This window comes from Pinus tabuliformis, chromosome 9, assembly GCF_031772625.1.
Source record: "Pinus tabuliformis cultivar Carrire ecotype Pingquan chromosome 9, CPIR1, whole genome shotgun sequence".
NCBI classification, from domain to species: Eukaryota; Viridiplantae; Streptophyta; class Pinopsida; order Pinales; family Pinaceae; genus Pinus; species Pinus tabuliformis.
This window is the reverse complement of record NC_142307.1, coordinates 2,019,245,700-2,019,257,842: the sequence shown is the minus strand read 5'-3', so window position 1 is coordinate 2,019,257,842 and position 12,143 is coordinate 2,019,245,700. Positions and strand designations below refer to the sequence as shown.

General features: G+C 37.1%; 1 protein-coding gene and 1 pseudogene across 3 annotated transcripts in view; both read left to right on the top strand.

Moving 5' to 3' along the window:
- LOC149157189 (uncharacterized) overlaps window positions 1-5,549 on the top strand; it is a 230,898-nt gene extending 225,349 nt beyond the window's left edge. For 2 of the 3 annotated variants that reach the window (XM_089439195.1, XM_089439192.1), the window contains 2 exons: window positions 4,842-4,965; window positions 5,152-5,549. In XM_089439195.1, the coding sequence (XP_089295321.1) occupies window positions 4,842-4,965; window positions 5,152-5,159 (132 nt within the window). In that variant the 3' untranslated portion in view covers window positions 5,160-5,549. Of the gene's footprint in view, window positions 1-4,841 lie in introns of all 3 variants that reach the window. The other variant, XM_089439193.1, reaches the window with a different exon arrangement.
- Window positions 5,550-8,891: 3,342 nt separating this feature from the next.
- Window positions 8,892-11,352, top strand: LOC149157188 (protein PPLZ12 pseudogene; annotated as a pseudogene).
- Window positions 11,353-12,143: the final 791 nt, after the last annotated feature.

Genomic DNA, 12,143 nt, shown 5'->3' with positions numbered 1-12,143 from the left:
TTCATTGTGGTGGGTGAGGAGCCTCTCATTTTGGTGTTGTATGTTGATGACTTGATCATCACTGGTGCAGAGAGACTCATTGAGGGTTGCAAGAGAGATCTTGCTTCAGAGTTTGAGATGAAGGATATCGGTTTGATGCATTATTTTCTGGGATTGGAGGTGTGGCAGGAGGAGGGGCATTTCTTCCTGGGACAAGGGAAGTACATTGTGGATATTCTTAGTAGGTTTCACATGGAGGACTGCAAACCCATGTCTAAACCAATGATCACTAACTGGAAGAAGCTTCACGCTTCTGATTCCGAGTTGGTGGATCCTACTCTATACAGACAGTTGATTGGTTTTTTGATGTATTTGGTCAACACTCGACCAAATATATGTTTTGCAGTTAACACTATGAGTCAGTTCATGTGTGAGCCCATGAGAGTGCATTGGGTGGCTGTAAAACACATTCATCGTTACTTGCAGGGGACTGTGGATTTTGGTCTGGATTATAGACAGGGTGATGGAGTGAGACTAGCAGGGTACACGGATTCAGATTGGGCAGGTTGTGCTTCAGATAAGAAGAGTACTTCCTGGTGTTGTTTTGGGTTGGGTTCGGCAGTTGTCTCGTGGATTAGCTAGAAACAACAGTCAGTTGCATTGAGTTCAGCTGAGGCAGAGTATATGGTTGCTAGTTTGGCTAGTTGTGAGGCCATATGGCTTAGCAAGATGTTGTTTGGTCTATTTGGTCAGGCATTGAGACCTTCAGTAATTTATTGTGATAATTAGAGTTGCATAAAACTCACGGAGAATCCAGTTTTTCATGACAGGTCAAAGCATATTGAGATCAAGTATCACTTCATTAAAGACTATGTCCAAAAGGGCGTTGTCAAGCTTGAGTACATTTCCACAAATGAGCAGGTAGCAAACATTTTCACCAAAGCCTTACCACGGGGCAAACATGTCTACTTCAACGACAAGATGGGAGGGGTGAGGAACACTTTCCTTGATAAGAGGGAGTGTTAAAATTTGGGTACCAGAGGACAAGTGGTTCCCTAAGGCTTTGATCTTTGGCCTAGGGAAAAGTGTCCAAATTTATTTGTACTTTTCTCCTAAAGTGACTTTATAAGTGGTAAAGTCAATTTAATTTAAAATTGACTTTATAATTGGTAAAGTTACATTCTAATTTAAAAGTGACTTTATAAATGGTAAAGTTACATTCTAATTTAAAAGTGACTTTATAAGTGGTAAAGTTACATTCTAATTTAAAAGTGACTTTATTAAACTCAATGAAGAATTAGAAAGTGAAAAAGTGACTATGGAAATAAAAGGCTAAGTGGGTCTTTATTTAAGTGGGTGAGTAAAAAAATAGAAAGTGAGAATTAAATGCACATTTATTTTCGTCCCTAGATCTAAATGAATCACAACCATTAGATCGTAGGGTAACCCAAAAGGTCATTTAGAGGATAAAAGGAGAAGAGAAGAGGAAAAGATCAATCATTCTTTCATGAACATTTGAGAGAAAGAGGAGAGAGTAAGGAGAAAATTTCCGAGCAGTGAGGAAGAATAGCAAGAAGACATTTCAGCAAATCTGGGCAGCAACATTTATTGACACGCATCCCAAGGAAAAATCGAACAGTAGGAAAAAAGGGCACAGAAATCGAGGAAGAGGAACATCAAGTTCTGGGCACGTTTTTCGAGGCTAGCCATACAACATTTAATGTTGTTTTATTGTGTAAAAAAAATTGTTTTGGCTGTTCGCTGATTGGCACGATTTCCGAAGTGGAGTTCAAGCACAGAAATCGAGATAAGTTGTAATTTGTGGTTGCTGGAATTTTTACTGTGTATTTCAGTTTCTCTGTAAAAGCATTTTCAGAAATAAAGAAGAGCTCTCAAACTGGTTTTCCCCAAGAGTTGTAGGGGGTTGTTCCAGGGTCACATTGACCAAAAATCACTATGTTATTTTCTGTGGCTGTCATAATTTTGTTGTGTTTTATTTCTGCCAGTGTTGCACTAATCGGGAAAAAATCGCAATTAAATCGTTTAATCGCGATTTTTTCAAAAAAATGATAAAATCAGGCGATTTAATCGGAAATTTTTTTTTAGCCGATTTTTTGGGAAAAAATCGTGGAATATATATATATATATATATATATATATATTTGAGGAGGAGGAGGTGACCCAAGCTACCCCTGTCACAAGTAGAGGACATGGTCTACCTCCTGTAGCTCCTAGTTCTTCAGCTTCTAGAGCATAGCAGAGTCTACTGCCAACTCCACCGACATCTACATCTAGAGGGGCAAAGGAAATCAGTAGTATTAGACTTTAGTTATTTGGTTCATTTCATTGTATATGACATTATGACTCATGATATGAGATACATTATTATATTTTTTGTTGATATTTTGAGGTTGAGTTGGGACTCAGGAGTCAAGACTTACTATTCAGGACATGATTCACTGTTATGTGTGATTTTAGCACTAGAAATGATATTAAACATCTTATATATTAGTTCTTTTATCATATTTATGTGTCAATGTATTTATTTTATGTTGTAGATGGTTTAGATATTAAAAACATTGAAAAAAAATGAATATTTTTGTACCAAACAATTTTTTCCCGATTATTACGATTTTTTTCCGATTTTTTCCCTGTGCCGAATTAATCCCGATAACGATTAGTGCAACATTGATTTTTGCAATTTCAGCAGTTGTGAAATTCTAAATTTGTGTTTTCAGAAAATTATTGCCATTTCCAGATTTTAGAATTTTTATCATGCTTGTATTTAAAAATAAATGCATGGAATGATAAGGAAAACTGATAACCAGAGTGGGGGTTGAAATTTCTTCACCCTTTTGGTGTTAAGGGGTTATATATGTAGTGAACTTTTTGACTTGGAAGTTTTTCTTTCTTGGTTATTTCTTCTACATCATTAAAAGCATTACTATGATTACTCAAGACTACCACAAGGCTACTAAGGTCGATGAATTTGAATGACAACTTTGTCACTTGGAAGGAAGACTTCTAAAGGTGCTCTCAAACAATCTCCTTTGTTAGTTTGGGGCAAGTTATAATCCTCCTTGCTAGGCCATATTTCAAAGTCTCTTAGTAAGGGTTTTGATCCTATTTCATGCCATAGTCAATCTTGTGATTGAAGACTTTGCCCTTGGAGAGATCCCTTCTAGCGGGGCTATGGTTTCATGATTTTTCCTTGATTAGCCTAGGGGTTAATTTAGCTATCAAGTTCTAAAATCTTGCCCTAATCCACAAACATCGGATAACCAACTTAAGAGGATTTCTTCTTGATCTCACCTTGCCACATGATTCCTCTTAACTTCATAACCCTAGAAAGATATTAGCACTAATCTTCATATCCCTCCATCACCATTTTTTCCCTTTTTTAAAAAAAAACATCCAAAAAAGATGTTTTGCTTAGGCTACCTTTGACATTGCCATGCGCTCTTTTCGCTAAGCCTTAGTTATTCTAATAGGGAAACCCCCCTTGAGTTGAAGGAGAGCCAACATAAAGTAGGAGGACAGGTCGTTGAGGTGACAACCCTCCTAAAAGGTTCTCGTCGGACTGTGCATTGTAGATTGGGGTTTTTATCATGCATGTACAATTTGGGTTGTAACAGGGCCCATAACCCCTCTTGGGAAAAGTGCCCTACTACTTGAGATGGGTATTTCACATGAAGTGATCATTTTCATTATTTTATTCTTTGTTCACATGATTAGCCTATGGGCACCTTTGCATATTGAACTCTCTTTTATTATTTGTTGTTATGGTTGTGATCTTCTGGCATACTTGTGGTTCAGCTCTAAAACACTTTTCATGGGTTTTATGCTGGATTGTCATAGTGCTGTTTCCTCCATTGTTTATTACAGGATATGGGGTTTGATCATCCTCACTTTATTGAATCTCAAATATGGTTCAATGGTTGTATGTTTGTTTGGCTTATCCATTGATCGTACTTTTGTAGCTATGCATGAGCCACATGTTTTATGCTGGATTGTCCTAGTGCTGTTTCCTCCATTGTTGATCACAGGATATGGGGTTTGGTCGTCCTCACTCTATTGAATCTCAAATATGGTTCAATGTTTGTATGTTTTTTTGGCTTATCCATTGATCGTACTTTGTAGCTATGGATGAGCCACATGTTTATTTTCTTTATCTCTTTAATTTCTATATTTTTGAATATTTCATCTTCCCTTGGCATACCCTGAAATTTGGGAGTATCCTCCCTCCACCGCTGTACATCATGATTCATCACCTTATCCTCCTTTCCCTAGATCTTTCCATAGCATAGTTATAAACATATCAGAAAACTGTCTCAAGGCTGCCTTCAAGGAGGATATTATCCCGATTTTCAACCTCAATCCTACTAATGGCACGAGAGGATTTCTGTTGAGTACAATGAAGCATAGGGAACGCCATATCATAGATAGGTTTTAAACTACTCAGATTTAATATCCAACATTCCCTGTTACAAATCTTGTATAGGCAACTTGGCTTTGAGTCATTCTGACCTTGTGGTCTCACTAATGCCTGCATATTACTATTGTTTTCCTTCTCTGTATTTTTTTCCCCTTGGTACCTGCACTTTTTGTATTAAAAATTTCTTGGTTTGCATATGAATTTTAGCCAAAAGCATACTACTGAAGCCAATTCTTTTTCCTCATGAAAGGGAAAACAGAGAAATCAAAGTGGAGAAATAAATTTAGTTGTGAACTACAGACACGCTAATAGAATTTGTACCTTAAATATGCCATCACATGGTTGTTTCCTGTTTGAGTGTACAGATATGTTTTGGAGCACTAATTGAATAATGTTTGTTAATTTCCCTTGGTTTCATTTGTGACAGTTACATAGGGATCAAGAATCTGGTTCTTGGTGGAAAGTTTTGGGGAAAGTGGAAAGAAGGCTCAAACTCTGTAGAAGATGGATACAAAGTTTGCAAGATTTGAAATGTCATTTAGATGGAAAAGGTCACAATGAGCCACATTCTAATATTTTCTCTTGTTTCCATTTTGTATTCTACCAGAAAATTACTATTGCATGCCATGCTCTTATGGTAATTGAGTTGAACGCCCTTGTTTCGAAAAGCCACATACACTAGGACTACAAATTTTACAACGTTATATATTTATGCATTTCCTTCTTGTCTGTGGCAGTTACATAAGAATGAGCTCCTGGCACAAATTGCCAGGGGAATTGAAAGTGTGCATGACATCTGTAATAGGAGGATGGTTGCTTGTAAAAGACGAGATGCCATATAATTGCAGAAGTCAACATGACGTCAATAGCAGCAGTATTGCTATATAACCCTTTTGCAAGTATTTCTACCGCATTACAGAACTTTTTCTTTGGTTACTATAGAATAAATTTCTTAGGAGAGTTGCTCAATCCTAGGGTGAGCCACTCAGACAAGTGCTTTTGTGAATTCCAACCAAGGTTGTGACGTTTAGATAAGCATGTTTATTTTGATGTTCCTGGATTAAAGCAAAGCTGTAATGAACGAATGAAGTAGCAAGTGGATTCAAGCTTAATGCAGGATTATCTTTAAAACCTAGTGAAGCAGGTATCATTTCAGTGCTTTTACTTTGTGCTTAAATCCAGAGGTAATTGTGTAGTTTTAGTGCTTGCAGAGTTGTTCATTTCCATATCTTGCATATGTAGAAGGATTGTCCAAGAAGAAACAAATGTTAGTTCCTTGTTAAATTTTCTTTAATCTCTGAATATTGTGCATGAAGATATAAGATCTCTTTTTCAATCATATATAGATCTGTGTCTGTGTGTTTGAAGTTTGAACAGCTTCATACCACTGTCTTAACACTAAAAAGTAACAAAGGATTCTAGGCAAGGGAAGTGATTGGTAGGTGGCCTGATATCTGTTACCACTTCTGCAAATTTTGTGTTCATATTGGCAGGCAAGAGCTGTCCACAAGATGCAAAATCAATTTTCCTCGTGTCAAGTACCACCAAATTTCCATTCAGCTAGCAGGTGGTGGACAATAATTTTCCCAATCTTAGAGATGAATATATTAGAAGCATTTTATGAATTGCACTTCCAGTTGACAATTTATTTTTAACATAAGACTTATCAGGTGTGGCAATGAAAATGCAGTAACATTGTTGTGGAGCTCCAATGCATCCATTTAAATGAAACTACAAAGTTACTGGCTTGGGAACACTATAACTGAAGTTAGAAGGGACAAAACATGACAAATTTTCAAGAAAATAAGAACATATACATGCACATATGGGACTTCACCATTTTCACATAAATACTTGCATTTATATGGAAGGATCAATGGTTGATTGTCGAAAATGGCCATGAAATTGTTTCATGATTTTATTAGGACCAAAAACCCTAATTTCTTTCTATCAAGAAATTTCCCTTCAACAACCCACATGAATAACTTATATTCAATTTGTTGTCCGTCTATTCAATTGCAAACTTTGTTACAAGTTCATTTTTGTTGGATAGAAAATAAGTTTGGGCTTGGCAATTTTGATGGGAAACTTTGTATTTTGACTAGCAACTTTAATTTTGGGTAAAAGGAAGTTTCCTTATAACCATCCACATTGTAATGATGTTTAATATAAAAACCCTATGTAAATATTTAAAAATAGTCCATTAAAACCCTTTTGACTTATTAAGATTGCTTATATGTGTTTTTATATTACGTACGTAGGTATGCATATGTGTGTTTCAAAATGAAGGGTTATGGATGCCTAACATCTTGGTTAATTCATTGGATGAAAAGCATGGTCCACAACATTCAAATAAAATGGTCTAAATGTAAAATATTGAGTTTTTATTTTGAAATATAACACGATATTAATCAATGCATCAATAAAAAAATATAGAAAGCAGGCAAGAAGAAGCACACCCTTGGATTTTGACCTTAAATGTGCCATTGTTGTAGAGAACATGTAATACACTCCATTTTGTTGTAATGATGTTATGCACAAATATATCTAAAACATCTTGATAGATGCAAAGTGCCAAGGCCCATTGAGGGTTGCACCCACAAATAAATAAATATATCTTTTGTCCGTCTTGGAGAGAGTAGGTAATGAGAAGGATGGGTCAAAATGCCTTGGAACTATGAATGAGGGGCATTGATATTACAAATAGAGCAAACCCTTGTTGACCAATGTTTGTTGATCACTTGTGCATAACTTATCATACTCCATACGATTCTTAACTCTTCTTTTGTGATACTTAGCCAAATCCACATTTGTAGGTTGTCAACCACTTTTATATCCTTCCCTCCCAAATTACTTGCAACCCACAAAATCCGCCATACTTGGCCATTTTTGCATATGTGGGTTGCAGACCCTCTTTTTCTTCAAGTCATCTTGCATCCGGCATTTTGGAAATTGGCACTCACATTTTTGCAGCCTAACAATTGCACCATTTTTCTATACTTAGATATTTTTCTTCAACATGCAGGTTGTGGGAGGTATTTGCTTCACCTTTCCTCTTGCATGCTTATACGTAGCCATTTCGCTTGCATGTGAGGTGACCTCCTCTCATATTACCTTGTCTTCCGGAATGAACTCTTCTCACATCAATTCTTCCTACATAATTCTACACCTAGTCATTTCTATGATTTCTTTCACATGCGGGTGGGGGAGATTCCCTTTGACGACATCCCATATTTGCGTCACGCATCTTGCATTATTTATTCATTTTTTTATGCCTTTTTCAAGACACATTAAATCACTAAGGCAAACACATACTTTACAGAATTGAAAATCTCTTTGGTATAAAATGAGGAACTTCCTCATTAGGATATAGCTATGTTTTCGAATTAATCTACTACTTGTTATTTATTAACCACCTTATTGCATGTATTCATACAACGAAGGGTAATAACACACTTCATACTAGTAAAGATTTCAAATTAGCCACTTATTAATTTATTCATCACTTTGATATTGATAATAAGTAGCAAACAAGAATGCCAAATAAAATACAATAAACCTTTTGTGGAATATTCTCCCAACACTCTCAAGTGATAGGACCATGATTTTTAGTGGTTTGTGGCCTACAAATGGTATTCTAGGCCTAACCAGAGGAGAAAAATAATGACAAAGCTTCAAAGTCAGGCATTATGCATGTTGGGTGCATGCTTGAAATCTTTGATTTTTTAGAAGTAATTTCCTGGTGTGCTAATGACTTTGAAAACAGGAAGTGATGTATACAACTCTCTAACATTGTTAAGACCTCCATACTTTTAACCCCTAGTGTATTCAAAAAGATGCTACAACTTCTAGAAGCCAACTGAGTTTTTAGAGTAGCAGAGGTTGACACCTTCTTTTCAAACCACAATGGAGGGAAGGTTTTTGAAGAACCAACCAAAGAACCGATTATTTTAACTCAATTGAGATATGTGCACTAGATAGCCCCGATAAGGACTTTGCCTATTATTTACACAAATTCTTCAGCAAAAATCCATTGGCTTTGTTCTTAAGTACTTTCTTTACATTCTACACTATTTCATGCATGAAGAAATTGTTTTTTATTGGGCTCACATAATTTATGTCGAAATTTCATATCAACTGGAAAATTTTGTTCAGTGTGTTAGACTCCGTCTCATGTCAGAGATTGATTCTTCTTCAAAACCCTGTTTTGAAGAAGAAATCATTTAAATGTTGCATTTTAGATTATGTAATTTGTTCTTCAGCTCTTCAACTGGCAGCGACTTCAAGCTCCTACCTCTGTAAAAGCAGAAATCATTTAAATGTTGCATTTTAGATTATGTAATTTGTTCTTCAGCTCTTCAACTGGCAGCGACTTCAAGCTCCTACCTCTGTAAAAGCACAAAGAAAACAAAGCATACATCAGACTCTACTGTTGATGAATTTGGTCAGGTTTTATCTTCATATGGTTTCAACTATCATGGCACAGAGGTTCCCTACAGTGGCACCCTTGGTACAGAGCTTACTTGTGAAATATTCATTGGTCCAGTTTACTATCAACGACTTCGTCATATGGTTTCAGATAAATTTCAGGACAATGTCTTTGTGCAATTATTTTGCTCCATCTAGTATCGTGTTGTGAAACATAATGCTGACGATGCATTTTATGAGCTGCAAAATCCTCAAGAACAAATTCAAGCTTATGTGTTTGATGTGGTTCGAGCAAATGTTCCAAAGATGAATTTGGATGAATTATTTGAGCGAAAGGGCGATGTTGCCAAAGTTGTGTTAGAAGAGCTTGAAAAAGCAATGGCGTCATATGGGTATAACATACAACAGATACTTGTGGTTGATATAGTTCCGGATCCTTCAGTACAGAAGGCAATGAATGAGATCAATGCAGCTCAACGACTTCAACTTGCAAGTGTGTTTAGAGGTGAAGCAGACAAAATACTACAAGTTAAAAGGGCGGAAGCTGATGCAGAGGCAAAATATCTTGCTGGTGTTGGGGTTGCACGACAGAGACAAGCTATCACAGAAGGGCTACGAGAAAATGTGTTAGAATTTTCCCATAAAGTTCCCGGCACTTCTTTGAAGGATGTCATGGATTTAGTCATGATAACTCAGTACTTTGACACAATAAAAGATGTTGGGGCATCATCCAAGAACACGACTGTCTTCATTCCGCATGGTCCAGGGCATGTGAGAGACGTCAGTGAGCAAATAAGGAATGGACTTATGGAAGCATCAAGTGTTTCTCAGGATTTGCTTTAGAAAATTGCGAAGGATTTGATACTGTTTATGGTGCATGAAATTTGCTTGGTTCCTTTACTTTCTGTGTGAATCCGGTGTCAAATTTCCTTGCTGAAGATGGTTCTTTTGAGAAAAGTTTTCCTCTTTTAAGCTATGGTCAAATTGAAGATAATACTTTGGAAAATTTGAATTTGGACTGCTCCTATCCCAGCATAAAAACTAAAAAACAAAATTCAAGCAGATCACCACCACCTCAGACTGTAATTCCAAAGACAGATCCAGATGCTGCAAAGTGTGATTTTTCCTTGGACAATCTTACTATTAAAGAACTTCATGAAACTTTCAAGGCAACATTTGGGCGAGAAACCTCTGTTAAAGATACACAGTGGCTGAAGCAGCGTATTTCAATAGGGACAAATGTGAGTAAGAAGACAAATAAAAGAAAAGATAAATTCAAGGTCTGGGAAGAGTCTTGTTCAACAATTTCCCGATGATTCTGATAACGTACAGGTGATTAAGAGTGAAGTGATAGTGGATGGTTCTGTAGAGGCGGTAGCCAGGAAAAGACCTCTTGGCAGGGATTCTTCCACCACTTTGCTTACAGATTTTGTCCCCAAAACAGAGTTTGAATTGTCAAATGATGAAGTTCCACTTGGAGAGGAGAACAGAGCGGATGGGTAAAGGATACAACTCCCTTTGTGTGCATCTTTCTTGCTGAGTATTTCACTGGCCATAAACTCGTGGAGCGCTGGTCAATGTTGGATCGAATCGCAACCAGGCGTTTGTGGAATTTGCGGATTGGAATCAAGCTATTGCAATGGTTTCATATTATGTTTCATCGCCAAAATAGGCTCAGATATTTCCTTGTTTGGATTGATAAGAATTTAGATCCTTGGGGACCTCTTGTTTTAGCTCTAGTTTATATCCCATTGACAGTGCTAGCAATTCCAGCATCCGTCCTCACAATTGGGGGTGAATACCTATTTGGGCTGCCAATTGGTTTCATCGCTGGTTCCATTGGATCTACAATGGGTTGTACAGCTGCCTTCATCGTTGGAAAAACGATTGGAAGATCTTATGTAGCATCCAAGTTGAATGATTATCCACAATTCCAAGCTGTTTCTATAGCAACTCAAAGATCGGGGTTTAAGATTGTTTTTCTTCTACGGCTTGTACCATTACTTCCATTCAACGTGCTAAATTATCTGCTGTCTGTGACTTCTATTGGCTTGGGTCAATACATGCTGGCTTCCTGGCTTGGTTTAATGACATCTGCGGTTCTTATCTTTTGGGTGGCAAAAATAGTCAAAGACCGAATGCCACAGAAACATCGAAATAGGAGTAAACGGTCTATTCCTGGCTTCAGTTCCAATTCAGAAAGGATATGCAGCTACAGTTGTTGCCTCCACATTGATTATCATTGAACTTTATATGTAACGCTACCCCTTTTCAAAATAGATGGACAGGCAATTGCGCATACAGTGCTAGAACATCTTGCCCATGAAACTGGATGTCTTGGCTTGTTTTCCCCTCACTATCACCACTGCCACTTTCACGAATGATGCGGGCGCCCCAATAACAATATCTACAATGAAAAGGGTTTTCTCTTTAGATATGGAATCGGGTGATGTCAACCCCGCCAAGGCACTAAAACCGGTCCTCATTCACGCCACAAAGACATCAACCGTAACAGAAAAATAGGAACCAATTTCCTATTTCAAGACCTCAGAAATCAAAAAGATCTGCGCTACATGTTTATTAGTCATCAGAGGATTTTTAGAAAAAATGCTCTTTTCTATTATTGTAAAACAACGCCCTGATTGTGGGGTCAATCTGTTGTTTTTGTTTTAGAATAGTTTATAAAAATAATCATTTGTAATAAAAAGAGAGTTAGTTAGAGTCAGGGGAGAGTTCTGAGTGCTGAGAGCTGGTGGAGAACAGAGCTTACCATGTACAGTTTTTGGCAGAGAATTTAATGAAATTACACAGCTCTGACTTCTGAGATTCCTGTGGTATGATAATTTAGCATAAGTTTTCCCTTGTTTCATATGTAATCTGTTATGTTTCATTTCACTACATGATCATTTCTAACTGAACAAATGAAGTGTTTAGGTAAGAATTCATGCCTGCCATGCTCTGCCTATAAGTTTGTTCATGTTTAATGTTTTCCTCTGTTTGACAAGGATTCATCTCCTATGCCCTTGTCAGCTCCTCACCAGTCTTGCCATCCCATTTAAAATCTAGATTTGATGCTAAATTTCTTGCCTACCTTGCCTCAGTCGATAACCTGTGTTGTTCATTATATTTCTCTGTTTCAAGCTGTGATTTTGCCCATGCAGCCCAGAAAAACCCCGTTATTTAATTAAAAACCCCAAATCAATCTTTCTAATCAGTTTACTAGCCTAATATCAGTGTTACCCGTTTGGTCATCTCATCAATTGAAGATCTACCGAGATTGACCGGAGAGAGCCTTCTCCTG